Source organism: Lepisosteus platostomus, chromosome 6 (assembly GCF_059453375.1).
Source record: "Lepisosteus platostomus isolate fLepPlt1 chromosome 6, fLepPlt1.hap1, whole genome shotgun sequence".
In the NCBI taxonomy this organism is placed as follows: Eukaryota; Metazoa; Chordata; class Actinopteri; order Semionotiformes; family Lepisosteidae; genus Lepisosteus; species Lepisosteus platostomus.
The window spans coordinates 30764994-30785578 of record NC_142616.1 but is presented as its reverse complement, the minus strand read 5'-3'; the positions used below and the strand labels follow the sequence as shown (position 1 = coordinate 30785578).

At 43.2% G+C, this 20585-nt stretch overlaps 1 protein-coding gene and 1 long non-coding RNA gene across 2 annotated transcripts; one reads left to right on the top strand and one right to left on the bottom strand.

Annotated features, from left to right (window-relative positions):
- Nucleotides 1–672: 672 nt before the first annotated feature.
- Nucleotides 673–15665, bottom strand: slc25a28 (solute carrier family 25 member 28). Its single transcript, XM_088635339.1, has 4 exons — nt 15035–15665; nt 8686–8914; nt 4864–4920; nt 673–3543 (listed from the first exon to the last, which is right to left on the bottom strand). The coding sequence occupies exons 1-4, from the start codon at nt 15374–15376 to the stop codon at nt 3008–3010; spliced, it is 1164 nt and encodes a 387-aa protein (XP_088491465.1). The 5' UTR covers nt 15377–15665; the 3' UTR covers nt 673–3007.
- On the top strand, nt 13919–19403 carry LOC148661493 (uncharacterized). The gene is made up of 2 exons (XR_015939548.1): nt 13919–14258; nt 14959–19403. It is a non-coding gene; the product is annotated as an uncharacterized LOC148661493 (long non-coding RNA).
- Nucleotides 19404–20585: the final 1182 nt, after the last annotated feature.

The window sequence follows — 20585 nt, the reverse complement described above, 5'->3', positions numbered from 1 at the left end:
ACACAAGGGCAGCATGCAGGTGGTTTGCTGTGGTCTTTTGGCAGCTGAGGAAGACCTGAAAGACAGGATTCCAGGGTGCAATATCATAACCCGCAAACTTACCATGCTGATTCCCCCTGGGGGTCCAGATGAACGATTCTGTATACAGCAGCCCAGACAGGGGAAGAGCACAAGAGCCCTCTGATCCACACCACTGTAGATCTACGGTTTGTCACAGTCTTAGATCCAACTACCATACACACTTCAAGAGCTATCAGTACAGATGCAGGAAAAAAGAACTTTAAAATCTCAAACATGCTGGTCTTCTGCTCGTTTGGAACACACGCATAACAAATCCTTTAGGGATTCTTGATTGTATGAAATCAGAAAAGATAACTTTGAACAGCCTCACTCTCATTTCATTTACAGTTAAAACGACTTGAGTCCGCTATCAATTCTTGGATGTCAGGAATTTGATAAAATTTTCATATCGAGTAACTTTATCCTGCTTTCAACAGAACTTTGAACTCACAAGAATTAAAATAAAGGTGACCTGCTGGCAAAACCAATATCTTTGATATAGCATAGAACTCTGTTTAAACCTTTTACTTTAACAGGAAAAGAAGGCCATGCATTTAAAAAAAACATTCTCGAATGCTTGTGTCACTACAGAATAAAGAGAAAGACAATATATCATCTTCCAACTCAAGCAGACAGGTCTTAAAAAAGCCACTGCCTGGCAGTTTTATTAACAGCTGACAAGATATTACAGGGCAGTCAGACAATCAATATGACCAGTTCCATTCATGATTGGCTATCAAAAGGGTGCATTAAGCCCTAGGCATATACACTTGTCCCTGAAACTGTGTCCAGACAAAAGACTTGCAGATCAAGGACATTAGTAACACCTTCAGATACATTGGTTACAAACAAACCCAAAGGCCATTTTATCAGTGCAGATGCAGAGATTGAATGTAACTCAAGCCACTAGATGACCCCATCGTATGGTGTAACTGCAAGATAAACATTTGACTTGTGCCATTTTTGGCCAACTCCTTTCACAAGTCAACGTGTGAAACAACAGGAAAGCAATAAGAGGAATTTTGGTACTGCAATCTGAGGACTAGGGAAATAAAAGCTTTCATTTATCAACAAAAGCACAACCTTTCACTCTTTGGTTTCTAGCCACAGAGCAGTACAGTAAGATTAAGAACATTAGGACACTCGTTTGGATATGAAAGATGCTGGTATAAAGTGGTTAACTCAAATTCAAAGCAACTGTACAGTGGTAAGGTTTTAGGAAAATAAAGATAAAGCTAACAGGTATAATATTATTTCTGTAATTCCTGTAACAAACCTTAAAGATTTAGAAGAACTTCTAAAATACTAGTTTTTCCTTATTTCGGACAGGTGAAGTTTAATGTTACTTTGCTTCAAGCCTTTGAACTTTCACTGAACAATGATAGGCAAGTCACTTCATTTTACCCACTAAAGGGGAAGGCACAGGTTGGACTAAGGAACTGAATACACTGAAAGACATTGTGAAGACTCTCTCCAAGCTTTAGTCCAGCACCTCGTGCTGGGAGAGCAGAGATTAAAGCAGCAGCACTCTCAGCATGTCTCTCATCCAGACCAGCACAAAGTACTACAGAGCCAAAAGAGAACAAAAATCCCTAGTGTCTCACTCAGCTGCCCAGAATAACAGGTAGACAATCATGTTTGCCAGGAGCAATCTCCTTACAACGGATGTTTGCATTGTTAAGCCACTTGGAAGGGTAAAAATAAAAATGGATTAAAAAATAATCTTAAAAGAAGGGGCACTGGACTGCTATTGTCAGGTACAGAATCCCCAGATGGCCAGCTGGTACACCTCTCCAGACTCAGGGTTTCCATTCAATCCTTTTTTCTAAGACTGGAAGTGCACAGGGATCTCATAACGGAAGTCGAAGAGAGTGACGGCCTAATCTGACTCAGTGGGGTATATGAAATTAATGCAATCTCATTTGTACAGTACTGTGATAAACTGTGCACTACTGAGGCAAAACAGTGGCACCCACACCACTAAAGGAAAGCCCATGGACCTTGCGGACAGCAGCTATCTGAAAAGCCAGCCTTTCATGCAGGCAACACAAGGCCGTATCTTCCAGCCTTAGTAAGGCTGCTCTCCGGAAACCGGCCAGGCTTATCTGACTTGCTATTTTAATGAGGACTTGAGGCTACAGGGGTCTTGCAAGCACAGCTCAGATCTCTGGTGAAATCCTTGCCCAGCTCTCCCACACACTTTGGTTCTTCAGCCTAGGACCTTTTAGCAAAAAGTGCTGCATCAAAGTGTCAGTGTTACAGGGAACGCTACAAGATACAGAAAGCCTCTTCGAAGCCATGCTCTGTTCCTATGTCTGTCACTACCCCTCAACAACTAAACAGCAGCAGTCGTCTGGATGGGGTGAAGTGTGGGACTGTTTCCCTGATGCACAAAGAAACCTGAAAAAGTCTTCATTCCCAACTACACGTTAGGCTCATCTTAACTTAAAGACAGCGAAACGTCTTGTATTATACTGACATTGCATGGTACACAAGTCAACTGTGCCCCCTGCTGGCTTATTGCTTTCTTGTCAATGGCTTCCTGCTCCTACCGAAGAGCTCCATCCAGACTGTAAAACCGAAAAGAACAACAGTGCCCCCTTATGGGATCATCGGAAAATACATTCTTTAAAACAAAGATTAAAGCAACTCACTAATTAGGAGGAGCAAAACTGTTTTGATGATGCACCAAACTACATTGTTCGCCACTCGGAATTTTTCCTATCTTGTAAGCATCACACCTTTGCTTGCTCAACCATGTATGGAACCTCAGAGCTCATATTCATCGTGCTTGACGGAGGTCAGAGGGAGAATTTGAATTCTATGTGCGTTTTCATGGTGTTCCATCCGGTCCTCAGCGCTGCCCCGTTCAGTGCGATGCCCTGCGGGGGCACAAACGCGGCGAGGACTGCTTCCTTCCTTGGAGGAGTCGGCGGGCGCGCGCGGGCTACTTGTCGCCGTCCCGGTGCGATTTCCGCTTCTCGTGCTGGTGCTTGGTGATGAAGTACTTGAAGAACTCGTAGACGGACCAGCTGATGGCGGTGGAAGGCATCTGGTAGATGACCCGGGCCTGCACCCCCTTGAAGTACGCGGGGATCCCGCCCAGCCTGTAGACCGTCCGGAAGGCGTGGGCCAGGCCCGAGATGTGTCCGCTCACGTTGAGGGAGTGCAGCGCCAGGGACTCCTGCGTGTTCAGGAGCGTCTTGCACACGTCCAATGGGGTGGTGGCGGCCGCCGCCAGAGCCCCCGCAAGCGCCCCCGACACCATGTGGGAGGTGGGGTTGTAACGTCTGTGGGGGTTCAGGGTCTCCTGCAGGTACTCGTAGGCCATGAAGTGCAGGGCCTGGAAGGGGATGTTCATGGTGAGCTGCGTGGTGTAGCTGCGGTAGAACGCTGCCGCACCCTCCTTCTGCCACACTGCTCTCATACAGTCTAAAACGCTGCGGTACGGGGAGTTGTACATCTGCATCCTCTGCTTCACCACTGGGCGTGGGCCACCGGCAGGGGAGGCGGGAGAGGCCGCGGTCGTTCGTTTCCATCGGAGAGGTCCCGGGGGAAGGAGCAGCACATGGAAGGAGGAAGGAAAGGGAATTTAGCACAAGGGCAGGAGTGAAGCATCCTGCTTATGTCAAACAAAACTGATCGCGCAGCGTGTGAAGCATCCGGCCCATGTGGATCATATGACACTTAAAACCACCAAAGCTTCAATGTCCTGGGATTCAATTAACAGCGGTGGTTGCCCGGACTTTACTGGAACTCATCTGACCCAATTAAATTCACACAGGAACAGGCCAATTGAGGAAAGGCCAAGGGTCTGGGCACTCAACACTAGGGGAGCTTCAAAGCTGCTTCACAGGTGTCTTCCCAGCCCTCAGAAGCGAAGCCTTCACACACCTGGGTGCACTGGCCTTGACTTGGCGATGCTACCCTACGCACTCCTGATGACCCCTTCCCAGCTGCCCCTGCTCGGGCACCAGGGGACTGCTAATTAAGCCCTCACAGCACCGGGCTGCAATTCGTTATTGTACGGCTAATCCATCACTCATCTTGAGCACAGAAGAGGCAGTGCACCCAGCCACTCTCTCTGGGTACGTTCACACCTGCAGAGGGCCATGGGCTTCCTGAGCTGCCAGCAATCATCAAAGAACTTCCACAACCCCCATGGAGAGGCAGTTCCACATCCCTGCTACTTCACACATCATTAAGAAATGAATTAAAACCAAGAATGAGACCAGTTTTTAGACCATAAAGAATTTAGAAAAAATGCAGTAGATTCCAATGATGTATTTATCATCTTAAGAAAATGTATTAAGCATTAAAATGCTGAGAATTTTGCTAGGCAGACATAAAAGTTAATGTTCATGGATAAGGTGATCTCTTTCTTGCAGCTGTAAAAAGTTATCTTGAAGGAGATAAACTACATCTGAACAAAGACACAGTGAATGCCAAATGTATCGGCGCTCTTCTCAGGAGCTACAACTAACACCCAATGAGCACTATGAATATAATGTGAACATAATACATACAGACCTATAATACTGCATTTAACAGGGCACATTTATTTGCTCATATTTGTTTATCCATAAACAGTCCGAGACAATGTCACGACAGGGTAAAAAACATAAGAATATTTTTTGTACAGTTAAGATATTTCACTTGATTAGCATTATCTTTTTATTTAATTAATTACGATATTTACATGTATTACTATAAAGGAATTGAGCAAAACTGCCCCAAATTCTGGTAAAAGAAACTGAACTACAGCAAGATCAAAAACAGAGTATCAGAAATATAAAAGTGTACCTTCAGCTGGGTTCATGGCTGCATCGTGAAGCAATGTGGCGACGCACCCTGCAGCACCTGTAAAACAAACTCTCAGACGTGAGAACGGCAGGCGAGGCGACAGTGGCGGCAGAACTGGGGGCGAGACGCTCCTTTTGCAGTGCCAGGCAGCCAGAACGATTCACGTTCCACAGGTTGGGAGAGCGGCCAGCTTCACTTAGGATCGGGAAAGGCTGCCCTGGCCCTCTCCTGCCCTCCCCCGCCCCTGGCGAGACACAGCCGGGTGTGACTCCTGCAGGGGAATCCTGGTCAGCTATGTCTGCTGTTGGGCCTTGCAGTGCAGACACCACATTTACCAGTCAAACGAAGCCACCTGAAAGACCCCAGGACAACACAGCTTGTAATACGCAGCTTGTCTTCCCATGAGGCTACTGGGAATCGGTTACTGAACTAAGATGACAATTTAAATGTTTTTTTTCTGACAGCAGCTTTACTTCCTTAGAGCCCAATGTTGTTGGGTATCAGAAGCTAAGCACAGCTAGGCCTGGTCAGTGACAGGATGGAAAGCTTCCAGGAAAACCCAGGCTGCTGTACACTACTGGATCAGTAGGTGGCACTCTATGCTCTGCTCCAAATTAATGACCCAGGATGGTCATGGAAGGAGGTGCTAAACCAACGTTCTGACTGACCAGTTATTAAAGACACAAAGCTCAATATACTAGTGGTGTTAAGCCTGGTGTGCTTGTTAAGTCTCACTCCAAAAAAGCACATATGGACCTCCCTAAATTTTTCCTTTAAATCAACTGGTAGAGGAATTTTTCCGCTGCTTTCAGTCCTGTGCAGTGGGGTTACTGGTACAAAACAGCTGCTGCCTGTCACCCAAGTGGGTGCAGCTATGCTTTAATGGAGGATGAAGTTAGTTCACTCCTGTACGTGAATTTATTTTTGAGATCTAAGTTCTGGAAAAATGCAAGCATATCTAAAAGGAAAAAGTAAACTCAAGTGAAAAATACACCTCGTAAAAACGACCAAAGTAAATGTCAAATGACAAAAACAAAAAATAAATTTCTGTGGTCTCAGAGCGCACCAGTGCCCCTGGTGGACAACACAAGAAAGTCCATCCTGTTCCGGGGAGCTGCCGGCAAGCACACTTAATCTAGAAAGCATGCAGGAGCTGACTTACCCAGCCTCCCCGACCTGGAACAAGAGAAGAGAAGAAGAGAAGAAAAGGAATGGACCGTGCAGCTCCAGTGTCGCCATGGTTACAGCACTCAGGAAGGCAAACCTCACGGATCATGACAACCCCATCCCCATGCAAAGACATCTGTCATCGTTGTTCTCCCCCAAGTCATACCGAAACTTTCAACATCCCCCCTGCTGTTTGCTATGACCCTGCCTTAGTGGAAGTGGAGATTTAATCCAGATTTCCCTAAAAGCATGAACTTGGTGCACTAAAAACTGTTGCACTCTGCTGTGAAGTCTTTCCTCTCAGCTTCAAAGGGTAACAGGAACAGGACAGATTCCTATCTCAACAACCGAGAAACCTTCCACCTCAACGCGCTTCAACTTACATTACACTCGCACAGTTTTACAGGAGGGCAGATCTGCTGTCTTTAACTCCATAGTGATTGTTATAAAGGTACATTTCTGCTAACTGAAAAGGAAAGTATTCATAAAATGATGTTTTTCTGAATTTACAATAGCCAATCATGCCTGTTGTTGCCCCCCGATTTGGAATGGCCTATTTGCTTTGAATGTTTTGGCTACCAGCTGTGAACCCTGCAGCCACACACGGGAGCTTGAGAACGTGCAGTCAAGCTCCTCTGGCCATCCCGTCTTCGTGTGAGTCGCCGTAACGCGTCCAAGGCAGGACAGCCCCATACAGGAGGAGCATCCCTCCTTGAATCCACAGGGGCTGCAGTATCACCAAGAGAGCCCTGGCCAGCTGTCCCCACACCACCCTCAGCGGTGACACTGTCGGCAGGCTCCAGCATTCCTGGCCTGTAACCTGCGATGTGAGAGTTCCACCTACACTTCCAGACGCCCCACGTTCAAATACTGGAAACCCCAGCTGTCCCACGTAATTTTCCTCCAAGGTCTTTGCTGAATCAACACTTTTCTATCGCTCTGCTATGCACAGTCTATGTAGAGCCTTCGAAGTTGGCTTTTTACTGGCCACTTACTGGTAGATACTTTTCACCTCGACCTCTTGAGCTTTTAACACTCACACTGCTGTGTCTAACTCAATACATCACTGCTGTAAGGATAAGAAAGGGAATAACAGGGATTCTGATATGTTTTTTAAACCTCTATTTAATATTACATATAGTATATAATGCAAAATAATAAATACACCTAAAAGTGCACCTGAGAACGCATAAAAAGCAGAGAATTCTTTATTAAATGAATGCTCTCTCGCTACTGTACACACAGTAGAACCTAATTGTAAGATTTAAAATTCTAACGTTCTGTTCAGAAAAGGTTTTAAGGGAAACTTATTCAGACCTGGATTCAGATGTATAAATATTTGTAAAAGAAGTAGGTGATATGGGTGAACTCTTTGAAATCAATACTGCACACTGAACTGGATAAATAATTCACTGGAATTCAATAGCGTGGTGCAATGCCTAGGCATAAGGGACACAGGACCATAGAAGAGTCTAGTTCACAGACAAACACTGGTAGAACAACCTGCTGAGTTTTAAAAAATTCATTTTTAAGCAGTTTATGAAGTTTGTTTTGAATATCTACTACAGGTTAAAAAAACTAAGATGAACTACTTAAAAAAACTGGCATGTTCATGCTCTTAAAGTAAACGTAGTTCTCAGGGTACTAAAAGTCCTTGAAAAACTTCTGGACATCTTATTTTACAGTGTTTTCGTACTATTTTTCTCTCAGTAGCATTTGCATTTTAAGGAGACAAACACAAGCTATCTAAAAAGTGATTTATAAAAAGCACCAAGTTAGATTCAGATGGCGCGCCATCAACAGAATGGCAGCTGTGACCGGGAAACATCTAGAGCTGGCTAGACAAGCTTTCTAGGTGTGGTGTCAGGTAATTACAATTAATGAAAGGAAATTCTATTGTACCAACATTCAGAAAGACACTCTGTTCCATCAGGTAGCCTCAGGAAATAAGATTCCATGGTGTGACTAAGAATCACATTTGCAAACACTGATGTTCACCTAAACAGTAGACAATTTTTTCCACAAATTAAACCCAGCCCTACGTTTTTAGTCACCTCCAACATACAGACGTATTTAGAAAAAATGTATACAAGATACTGTAACACCAGCTATAAAAGGTTAAGGTTTCAAATAACACAGTAGGATGAATGTAAGAGCTCAGCTCTGCTTGACCTTCAAAAGGGCAGAAACAGTGCTCAATCAACTTAGAAGTGAATAACTGATTTTACTGGGTGCAATTAAGTATTACTGTTGCGAAATAAGTTCAAAGGGACATTACATTTTAAAACTTTTAAACACGTCTCATTCAAGATCTACAGCACATTAAAATATCACCCATTTTAAAATTTTGAAATGTGAAGCATTCTTACAATGATGGGACTAGAATATTAGGAGATTCATTAAGGCATCGTGTTTCTTCTCACCATTAGTGCTGTAATATGGGCCAGAATAATTCTGAGGGCTCTTATTCGGCGTATTGTAGCTGGATTTTATTTGAATCCCTGACCGTGGTCCCTAATTAAAGCTACATCCCTATAAGAATCTGCCAACTCGGACGCACCCGGATGCCTGCATTTCCCTGCCGTGAGCGTGTTAGCGTGTGCCTGCATGTGAGGGGTCTGTGTTTCTGGGCTGGGAGAGGAAGGACTGTGGTACCGTTCGCCAAATGGCTGTTAGCCCCTGGCTGGATGACATCGCTCAGTGTCTTTTTTAGCTTCTCGTAACAGGCGAAGTAGAGGGCGTGGGCGGGGCCGGCCCCCGTGGCCGTGATGTTTAACCCTCGCATCGGCCGCCAGATCCCTTCCGTCCTCACTATCCGCCACAGGGCGTCCATCACGTTGCGGTAGCGCGCCGCCGGCTCGGGCTGCAGGCTCTGCATCCGCGTCTGTGGGAAGAGAGGGGTCGCCGGGTTAATGGGGATCGCGAGACATGGGGCCAGCAGGCTCCACATCCACACCGAGCGGGTGGCCAACTGCAACAACAAGGCGCCGTCTTTCCCAGGCTGAGAAAACCCTGGAAATCACACCTGGGTCGTGCTGGAAAGGCCATCACAGGTCTAGGCGGTTTCAGGCAGACTTACACGGTTGCTTCTTGCATTGCAATTTCACCAGTGAGGCCCCCCTTGAGCACTTTTACAAGGATCCCTTTGACAGGTTCATCACTCGCTCATGTGAATAAACATTACCACTTTATTAACAACCAGTTTAACGAAAGCAGATCTTCGTTTGCATGAAACAGGAGGCCTGGTGGCATTTAAACATCAGAGAACACTCCTGTGTAGAACAGTTTCGGGCAAGAGCATTGTTCTTTTTGTTAAGCAAATGGTGTATAATTATCTGACCAACCCATTTATAGTTCAGTTATTTAAAGCATTCCTGTTTTGCTAAACGTCACAGTATAAAACTTACTTCTCTTCAAATTTTAGGGGTGCCAGAAAACTAAATTAGTAAACATTTTCATCAAGACGTTTTAAAGCTTATCAAACATTAATGTTTACTTGTCCTAACTGTTAAAACAAATTACCACTAACATTTAGGCAATTAGAAAGAAACATCAAATATAAATTGCTATTAAAAAGAGCTGGTAATTTAACACTGCCTGCTCTGCTGGAGGAGAACATTCTGTATGGTGATTTCAGATTAAAATCATTATTACCGTCGAGAATCTGTTGCACTCTGGACCTGCAAATTCACCTTATAAGCTCCAGACCTTTTTAGAAATCAATCAAAGGATCCCTTAAAAAGAACCACACCAAAACACCCCTGGGAAATTAAAAGGTCTAACAGCACCGCAATGCCACAGTGCAGACTTGCAGGAGTTAATCTGAGGGTCCTTTTTAAAGACAAACGGAATTTGATGATAATGAAGTATTAAGCTTTGTTCAAATGGATACTTACCAAAAGGATTTCTGGTTGAAAAAAATAAAGACTTTATAATTTAATTTTTCATTCACCTAGCAACCTGTACAGGTCAGGACCCCCTCAGGCTTAGAGATAAATTCAACGTGTTGAACGGAGGAGGTAAATGCTGCCTAGCTGACACGGCTGCCTCCTCAGCAGCCACAGATGGGGGGGTGTGTGGCTCGTAGAGAGCTTCAATTCGGCTCTCTCCCCCGAGAAAGTGCCGTGTCTGAGCTGGGGCTCAAGCCCGCAGCTGTGGCGGACATTAATGAACACCAGCATTGTCTGAGCAGCACTCCTCGCTGCCGGAGACAGCTGACTCCAGCTCCTGGACCCCGGCCCGCCTCCCGCGCGCTGGACTGGCACAACAAAACCAGTGCCCCAATGGGAACCTGCCCCGACGCTCGCAAGACACCCTCGCAAGGATGCCCCTCAGGTCCGCCCGCGGTGCCACTTCACACTCGAGGCGAAATTCAAAACCCCTTCGAAAAGTGGTGTTGCTTGGGGGTGGAGGGGCACTCTTAGTGGATAGGTGGCATAATAATGTTTCAACGAAAAACGAAACTTTCGGGAAGAACCTGCCAAAATGTATGTTTTAGTCATCAGCTCATGAACACATCCTGTTACAAAGATGTGGATACCATCTCCACAAATAAGAGTAAAACGAAGACTTCCACAGAGATGTCAGCCGGCTTGAATAACAGTGGACTGAATGTGCTCTGCTAGCCCATTAAAAAAACATAGATTTCAGCAGCTCTGAAACATTCCCCATGAGCATTCTGCTTACACAGTATCAAGGAACAAACCACGGACAGAAAAAAACATCTGAAAAGCGGCACAGTGATAAAATATACAGAAGCTACTAACTTGAAAGATCTCAATGAACAGAATGAACCCAAACATACCAAGTGAAGGAACTACAGTAGCGAGTCCTTTGGTGTGCAGCTTCTATTTTAAGCAAAACTGGAGGTTTATCTGGCAGTCTGATCACACTGTTTAGCCCAGGAGTTTCACCTCCAGTCCACAGGGGGTCAAAATTCAGCAGGTTTTCTTCACCTCCTCAGCTCACTGCTTCCCAACCCTCGCTCTGGGTTTTGCTCCAGCTTCATTCTTATCCACAGGCTAATTCACTTTTCTCTCTGGGGCTTATTTGTAAATTGGCTTCCAGTTATTAAAAACGGTCAAATGGGATGTGTGATTGGTATAAGGATCTGCACTTGTGACTGGAAGGTTGCCGGTTCAAATCCCGCAGCTGGCAGAGGAATCCTACTCTGTTGGGCCCCTGAGCAAGGCCCTTAACCCTAACTGCTCCAGGGGTGCTGTACAATGGCAGACCCTGCGCTCTGACCCCCAGCTTCTCTCCCTGTCTGTGTGTCTGTGTCTCCATGGAGAAAAGCTGGGGTATGGGAAAAGATGAATTCCTAATGCAAGAAATTGTATAGGGCTAATAAAGAAACACTATTATTATTATTATTATTATTATTATTATTATTATTATTTCTGAGTCTCAGGACTGTACTTATTCAGGTGTGCTGTCTGAAATGGAAAACCCACTCATCATGGGAGTGTCTGACACAGTGTCAGTCCCACCAGTGTCCGTTCTTCATCAATTCATCATTAAGTAAGAACTGTTTAGTCAGAAATAACAGCAACCACGCTGAGATGGAAAGTTCTGTGCTCACTTGTGAACATTAGCCCTGTAGGGTATTTTTTGACACTCAGAACTGACTGAAGAAACAGATTAAATAAAAGTCTAAACCAGCAGGAAGGTCAATTAAGTCATAATAAAATAATAATAATAATAATAATAATAATAATAATAATTGCTTTCACTTGTAAAGCACTATTCTGGACACTCCATTCAAACAGCTTTATGGGTAATGGGAACTCCCCTCCACCACCACCTGGGCTCACCACACATCGGCTATTAGTGGGCAGGAGAAGAGAGTGATTTAGCCAGTTCAGAGATGGGGTTTATTAGGGGGCCATGATTGACCAATGGGAAATTTAGGAAACAGAGAGTCAGGACCTCAGTTTTACGTCTCACGTGAAGGACAGCACTTTTTTACAGTCTAGCGTCCCCATCACTATACTGGGGCATTAGGACCCACACAGGCCATGGGGTGAGCGCCCCCTACTGGCCCCACTAACACCTCTTCCAGCAGCAACCTTGGCTTCCCCAGGAATGTCCCATCCAGGTACTGACCAGGCTCACACCTGCTTAGTTTCCATGAGTTGCCAGTTGTGAGTTGCAGGGTGATATAGCTGCTGGCTATTCTATAAGAACTGAAGATCTAGACATCAGTTTGAACAAAAACCAGCAGACACAGTGTTCCTCCAGGACCAGGGCTGGGAACCAATGTCTTAAGCAATAAAGAGCTGCTCACCTGCGGTAAGCATTAGAATGACCCACTTAAGGTTAACTGCACTAGATCTCCAGTCCTGAGCTGCTGACAATTTAAAGAGACACAGACATCCAGCAAGATTCCAGACTGCCTGGTTTAGAGTTAGCCTATCGAAGCCTGATGTTGCATATTTCTGTGAAGCGTTTCATTTGTACTTGTTTATTTCCTGAATTCAAAAGCCAAGAACACCTGCTAATATCATATAACGCATGTCTAGCAAGACAAAAATTCTTAACAGTATTTGAACTGTTTTGTCCAAATGTTTTTAATTTACTTTACATTAAAAATTGATTGTTCCCTATATTTGGGGTATAATAATAAGGCCTAATCAAATGGTTCATTTTAACCACCACTTGCCAGTGCATTACATAAGAGCTCAGCGCCAATCTTTCCTTCTGCCAAATAGCAGGAACATGCTAGAATAGGTTTATGATTCCACACTTCCTGTACAGCAAATCACAGAGCATTCTGATGCTAATCCACCTCAACTTCCCTTTTCATATTTACTGTAAACATGGTGTACCTCTGCTTGCATAATCCTGGTTAATTTGTTTTACATTGTAAGTGCAAATTAAGCTGCATTTTCCCACAGCGGTAATTTAGATGAATCCTTCTTCAACTAGTTCAATTATCTGTAAAGCCCTGCATAGCAGGCAGTCCAAAAGAACAAGTTTCAAACTAACACTGAAGGTAGATATGATTTGTTGTTCATATTTTCATACTCAGATTAATTTTCCACAGTACATGGCTGTAAATATGTGATTTATTACACCTGTCCCACAGAAAAAAGTTATAGAATATATGCTTAACAATTCACGGAAGACTGCATTTCTGCTAAATAAAAGTAATGTCTAGAAAATGTCTATATGCAATTTTTGTAGCCAGTTCATAGTTCCTGTATTCTGAGTCTTCACTACACAGTTTGTGTTTGCAGTGGTGCCTAATAAATATTCCGTGACAGCTGCTGTCTCATGCAGACTTTTCAGGAAAGTATCTGGCATGTATGAGGGGCAAATAACTTAAGAGGAGTATTATGTTTTCTTACTACGCGATCTAATTCCACAAAATGACCCAAAAGGTGTTTTCACATTGTTAACCAGAGTGGATAAGATTAATTACACTGTTCACGTTATTAATAAAACGCAGCCCAATACATTTTGTTATTTGAATTTAAAAAAAAAAATCAGCTGTCTTTCTTTCTGACTGATATCCCAATTCACGTACTCGGTAAACCACTACAAAGTCACGAGCATTCCTTAAAACATTTGTGATGTCACTTCACCACAAACACCAACAAACCTTTGTCGTCAGAGAAAACAGATTCTAAAGAGAACCAGCCTGTTCTATGTGAAGTGTGGTTTTGAGAATGAAAACGAACTCGATAGTCAAGTAACCTTGTAAAACCCAATTTGGCAGATTCAGAAAAAAAAAATGAAAAGTGTTCCATACATTGTGAGCGTTACACGGGACGGTACCCTTTAAAGACATAACTGTGAGCTAATATTTTGGGGAGAAGGGGGGTCGAGCAGACTACTACTACGTACCCAGAGGAGCGCGTCCAGGAAACTATTACATTCACGTCACACGGCTTCCCCGGACGCTACCAAAAACCCACACGTGTAGGTCAGTCTCTTCTTTCAGGACACTCGCATGTCAATTTCGTAACAATCAGGTGCACAGACCCCTAAGAATAAAAATAAATGCCCCCCTTCTCCCTCGAAGTCCACATCCCCGTCTGGAGTGGAAAAAAAGATGCCACTTCAGAGCTCGCAGGGCTGTGGATAGGAGGCAACTCGAGCGCAGGCTCAAGGTCCCATGCTAGGCCCAGCGAGCAACGGGATTATGCAACCTGACTTTGCTGCATTTACGGGATTAACAGCGCATAAACCTCCCACATGTCAGACGAACTGTTTGACTGTTTTCGGTAAGTATGTTGACGAATATCAAAAGGATGTCAAAAACTACATGCTTCTTTTTTTACGTCAGACTTCCCATTCACTCTCACTTCAGAGGTCCTGACGGCTGTCGCTGAATTGAGAAAGCTCCCGGTGGGGTTACAACATGTGTTCCCGCAATCGCGGCGTTTCCAAAACCTTTCACTGCAATACAGTCGCATACAGCGAGTTAATATTCAACGACTAACAGTAATCATTTATCGACATCCACGTACCGAACAGCACAACTACAATCACCTATTATCAACAGGTGGGAGGATAGTATGTTGGGTCAGTAATAATTTACTCCATTCGAGCAAATACTAAAATCATTATCACCCTGATTACAACATACTGTACCTCAGTACAAAATGTAGGGCTGAAATATCTTAAATACTTCCTACCGAGTTCCTACCCGTAAAGCTTGCTTTCAGTTTTTATTTCCCCTTCAAAGAACTCAAAAAGTAGTAAATTGATTTTGGTGTTCTTGAAACACAACTATGAAACTCACCACTGTTCAGCAAGACACAGACCTTGCATGAATATCCAGACTACTATATACTGCAGTTTGCAATGCAGTGACAGCAATCTGAACAATTTATAGCGAACACGCTGTACAGCTGTAACTCCGCGAACACTGACAACGTTGTCAACAGTTTCTTTTCGATTTTCCTCTTTTCTGGACGCCAGTGTGGCTTTGAGGCACTACACCGGGATAAAGAGAGCCTTTCCATCTTAACGATGGCATAAAAGTTGGTTCGTTTACCTTGACGCAATCGATGGGATACATCAAGCAGTGTTCCATGATGCCGGCTACGGCCCCAGCCAACATGTGGGTACTGGTGGAGGCACCCTGCGGCAGACCCTCATACTCCGGCTCGGGGATCCCTGCGGCCTCCGGAGGGGCCTTCAGTTGCGCAGCCTGGAGTTCAAGCTCGCCTGCTCCGATGCGCGGCGACAGGCTCCCCACAATCCCTTCGGAGACGTCCCACAGCCTGCCGCCCAGCCACCGTATCTCGGCGCCAGCTGAAGCGCCCGCTACGGCGCCTTCCCCGCCAGGAGTGTCGGCTGACATCCGCCGTCCCCTCACAAACCCATCCGCTTCCATAAAGAACAGGATGAAAAGTCTTTAATGTTGAGTCCTGTTTTTTGAAGAGTCCGTATTTTGTGTAGTATTTTACGGTTTCATTCCCCGGCCCATATATTTGCAGTACAAACACCCCCAGCCTCCCGCCTCCTGCAGCTCCCGGGGAGGCGAGATCTGCAAGCCTTTGGGCAAGCAGGCCGCAGCCGATGGGAGACCGCCCACAAGAGCCCTACTGCCTTTCCGACTGGCTCAGAAGGCAGTGACCGATAGGCCGCAGGCTGTGAGTCCCCCAACTGATTTGCTTAAGAGTCTGCCGCTCAAGCACAAACTGCAACCGGTTATTGGTCCCTTTAACCTCCGTGTATTGCCAAATAAAACAGTAATACAGGGCTGTAGGAAAAAAAAACGGGGATAAAAGAGAGACGGGGAAGCTTTTTTCATGAAGTCTATTGGTTGAAATAAACGTCAATTCTCAAAGGCAGAAGCTGGCTTATTTAATATTTCTTTGAAAATGAGAGACGAAGAAAAAAAAATGACAGGAGTGACCTGTGAAATGGGTTGGGGAAAATTTAAATACAGACCAGTCATTGGTGGGACGGAAGGTTTTGTAACAATTTAGGGGTGAAGGCGAGCCTCTCACGTGCCTCTGAAGGTGCACTTTGGCAGCGCCGGTGTGGTTGTTCCAGTTTCTGTTTCCAAGGGCGAAAGGGAAGGTCGTGAAGAGCAGTGTGAGGCGCCCAAGACCTTGCAGTGACTAAGCCTGAGGGCGCCTTAGTGCGGACGGATCTCTGCTTCCTTCATCATTGGAAATAACCCAGATTCTGGATTTAGAAAGTGGATAATACCTTTTATCAGGTTCTGAAAATATTATCACAAGATATCCAATGAAGAAAATTTGTTTTTTTTAAATAATATTTGTTAATTAAAAAATGACAAAATATTACAATTCAAAGCGAAAAAAGAGCAACAGAGTGACAGTTTAGCTCTACTGCCTCGTAGCTTTTTGATCCCGGGTTCAGAATTCTGGGCTGCTGCACTTTCTGTTGGAGTTTGTATATTTTCCCGAACTTTGCCTGGGTTTTTTCCCTAGGTGTTTTGGTTTCCTCCAGCTATCCACAGACATCCTGAATGAAGTCATTGGAGTTGGTAACCCAGTCCTGTCTGTGTGTACTGAAAAGGGCCAGCCCCCTGTCCAGAGAGTGCCCTGCCTTGCGCCCCATGTCTGCCAGGTTGGGCTCGGTCTGGCCCTGACCCACAGGATGAAGCAGCAGCACAAATTGGCTGGAAACATAAAAGAATGGAAAAATACTCCCAAAGAATCAATTGTTCGATACAAATATTTTAGAAATAACTGTTCACAGGCTTTTTGATCTAACAGTGTAATTTTAATATGCAAATTTAAGGAAATACTCAATTGAAATGTAAGATGGAATGAGGTATCTTACAGGAAGCCAGATTCAATTAAGGATGAGTGCAATGCCCATTGCAGAATATAGAGCATGCCAAAGTTTCACATATGGGAAGCAGAGACCTTTTCCCTCTGTGGGTCCACTTACCATCATCCCCTGTTCATTGCTACATCTCTCCTTACTGTAATATTGGCATACCATCAAACACATAACACAAGCAGAAGTTATATTTTTAAGGAATTGAAAATAAAGACACCAAGTTTCAATGACAGGTTACTGTGTTCCCTTTTCCTGTAGCAGAAGATCAGTTTATTTTATTCAGAGGTACCCAGCTATAGTGACATCAGTATTTAGGGTTTTGTAATCAAAGGTCAGTTTGAATACAAGAACTGTACATTCACTTCAAGCTCGGCATATGAAAGTTACAGCTATTAACCAGAGTAAAACTCCCTGAGTCCTATTTCTCAGTGGGCTAAATTTGTGAAATGCTAATCATCAAATTCAGTTTCTATAGCTTAGGCAAGTTATTTTCAATAAAACAATAAGCACCCGTATGCTTTTACTGCTTTTTTAATTTACAACTTGTGACATATGAAGAAAAGGAAGTAGTGTAGTAGCTAATTACATAGCCAGTTTTACCACAGATTTAACTATGTGACCTTGTACTCTCTTTAATGGTCTGGGACAAAAAACAATTAAGAAGTTCACTTTGAAAGTAAATAATATGTCACATCTGTTCCACAAAAACAAATGTTTATACCTTTTCAGACTCATATCTGTTTCTGTTCCATCCTGATATCTCATACCCACCATTCCAAACACTGAACCAGTACATATCTGTATGTTACTGGCATAGGTTTTTAAATCTATTTCCACAAGTGAGCCTGTTTTCATATGGGCTACAGTCACAAATATACTTGAATTTGTATGTATTGCAATTAGAACTACACTCTACAAAGGATAAAAAAACGTTCACTGAAAAAAACAGAAGCATTTCACTTAATTTTGGTTGAAAGTGAAGAGAAGCTGATGGTTACTGATGAAACTGGTCAGTGTGGCTAGCTGATAACTATAATGACAGAAAGAGATTTTACTGATGTGCACAGAATCTGGACAGGAATAGTCAGAATTCCAATGCCTTATGAAGTGGTTCTAGAGGAAGAATCCTGATCTACAGTATCTGAACTGTGAAATACAGTATGAGATTCTTCCTTTGGAGTGAAGGCATCTAAGAACAGAGAAGAAATTACATGCTAAAATAACACTGACTTATTTAGTAGGTTACCCTCGGGGCTTTAGAAAATATACAGTAACAATTCGATGACTTTGTTTCTCTCAGCACGCAAGTCCTGGCAGCTAATTGAGCTGTTACTTGAAAATAATTTAAGGTAAGCTGGCATCTTCAGGAGCCTTTGATCTTACAGATGTGTTGATGTGTACAGGATCTGCGGAAAACTGGATTTGACATAACATTGTTGAAGAAAATGCAGAAATGTAGGGATGTAATTAAGTAATTTCTATCATAAAGTCAGCTGTGTTCTTCAAAAGTATAAACAACTATTTAAAACCTTTCGTTAATGTTATGTAATGGGGATATTTTAAGATTCTTAGACAATAGAAATGTGCCCCTAAAAAGCTGTGGTTTTCTAAAGATGATAATTTAAAGATTAAAGCTTGGTTGTTTACTAAAACGTTATTCTGGCAGGGACTGACTCTGCTAGCTCTGAGATGAAGAAATGTCAACGTTTATCTGGACTGAAATCAGATGTCTTTAATGACCTTGAGCCATAAGTCCTGCAGTGTACTAAAAGGTTTCCCCCAATTGCCTGTAATATTTTATATGTTTTATAAAACTTTTAAAAGTTACTATTATATTAAAGACTGAAAACAATTTAACAATTAACTTACTTTCACACCTGGAGAAGGCTCCACAGCTGAAACACGTCTCTTTTCTTTTCCTTTCAGCATGGAATAAACCTTTACCTGTTCCTTAACATCATTATCATCCATCATCCTCCTCTGCCTCCCTTCCTCCAGAACTTGAGACATGTGAGAAATCCTTCTTCTGATCGGTCTTGGAGATCAGATTCTGGCTAGATAATCTAGACATTTTTGTAAGGGCGCATGCAAGTTTATTTTTTAGGTTTTATTATAGTTTGATTTTCTATACTGTAGTTCAGAATCCTCAGCTGAAATTTCTTTCTCCTGTGTTGGTCATGCATTTTTAAAACAGGGAAATTGGTTCCCATTCATTTGAAATTAGTTTGTAAAATCACAGGAAGGGAGATGTGGGCCTGGATAATATCAATTTTTATTAAGATTCAGCATTTTCTGTCTTTGGCTTGTTCAAGGGGTTTCTCCAGTAGTAGCACTCTGGAGCACACCATTGTACATGTATTAGGTTTATTCCATGCTGAAAAGAGAAGAAAGAAAACACAACGTTTCGGCTGTGGAGCCTTCTTCGGGTGACACCTTTTACTAAGGTGTGAACCTATTACTTGTTCCTTTGCAGCCTACACTTGCTGACACAGCTACCCACCTGAACTATTGTAGATGTATATTATTATTGTATATTTGTATTCTTGTTAATCTATCACCAGAGCTGTCACGGAATAAAAAGAAAACAAATGTGTATAATATGTGGTTGTTTCCCGCCTGTCATTTTTATAACAATCTGACACATGAAGCATGTAATTTGAAACTTTAACATCATTTTTTAAAAGCTTCAAATGCTTTGACAAAGTTAACTCTCTGGACTCAACGTTGAAACCTGCACCAGAACACACAAGTGAAAAATACTTGAAAGTGCATTTAGAACACCTGCGTCTTCCTACAAGGTTTGTGGGACTTCAGAACAAAAGACCAAACTTCCCAGACAGGCTAAATGGCCTCCTCTCTATTGTAACTGTGCACAAGGGAAAAGAAGAAGAGGCAGGACCTAAGGGGATGTGGAGACGCACAGTGGAGTGGGAATTCAAGTCCAGGAAATTGGCCTGGGAAACAGCAGCAGATCGACAGAAGTGCAGGTCCCTCGTGTGTCAGTGGTGCCACAATTGAGACTTGTGATTTTTAAGTTTTATGTGTCTGAAAATCTTACATTTTATCTTCAAGTATAATGTCTTGGAATGGCCTCCTAGCTGTTCACATCTTTTTGAAGGTAATGTTCTGATGCTGCTAAGGCAGATATCCAGCATGAATTCAAGCCATTCTTACAACATTGCATCTCTCAATGCTTTGTGTTTGCAACCTAAACAAACGTTTGGAGAGCACTAGGAAGGAATGGTGAATACTGGCCTGTCTCAGCACTACAAAACCCTCTATGTGCTGGATAAGAAGTGTTTTGGAGGTGGCCTTCTCTGAAGAGGAGTGGCAGATAAGTTACAGAGAACAGCTTCCATTTAAGCATGTCCAAACAAAGCTACTCGATTCCCAGGGAGAAACAATATTTAATTTCAGTAGCCTTCATTTTAAATGGCAGCTTGTAATTATTTATTTTGTGGGACAAAATCATATTTTTACTACATAAACATTACAGTTCCTGAAATGCAACTTTCCTTTTAATGTATTGTAATTACAGCACTCGTATTTAACTCTCAGTTAGCAGATGCATAGCACATACCTATGAATCACTACTTTAACTCTGTCGTGTGAAATCATTCTCATACCAGTTTACTACCAACATTCATCTTCATATTTTTTGAGACAGATAAGCCAATCTTTTCAGAGCTCTGCAGATTGGGCTTCACTTCACTGAGAAACAAAACTGAAATCTAGATTTGAACTACAGAATCCCTTTCATTTAGGTGACATGGGACACACTT

Coding starts and splice junctions, on each gene's coding strand:
- slc25a28 (XM_088635339.1), bottom strand. CDS start 15,376: ATGGAAGCGGATGGGTTTGTGAGGGGACGGCGGATGTCAGCCGACACT. Junction 4,921..8,685: donor TAACAGCCATTTGGCGAACG/GTACCACAGTCC, acceptor TTTGTTTTACAG/GTGCTGCAGGGTGCGTCGCC. Junction 3,544..4,863: donor AGCCATGAACCCAGCTGAAG/GTACACTTTTAT, acceptor GCCCACGCCCAG/TGGTGAAGCAGAGGATGCAG.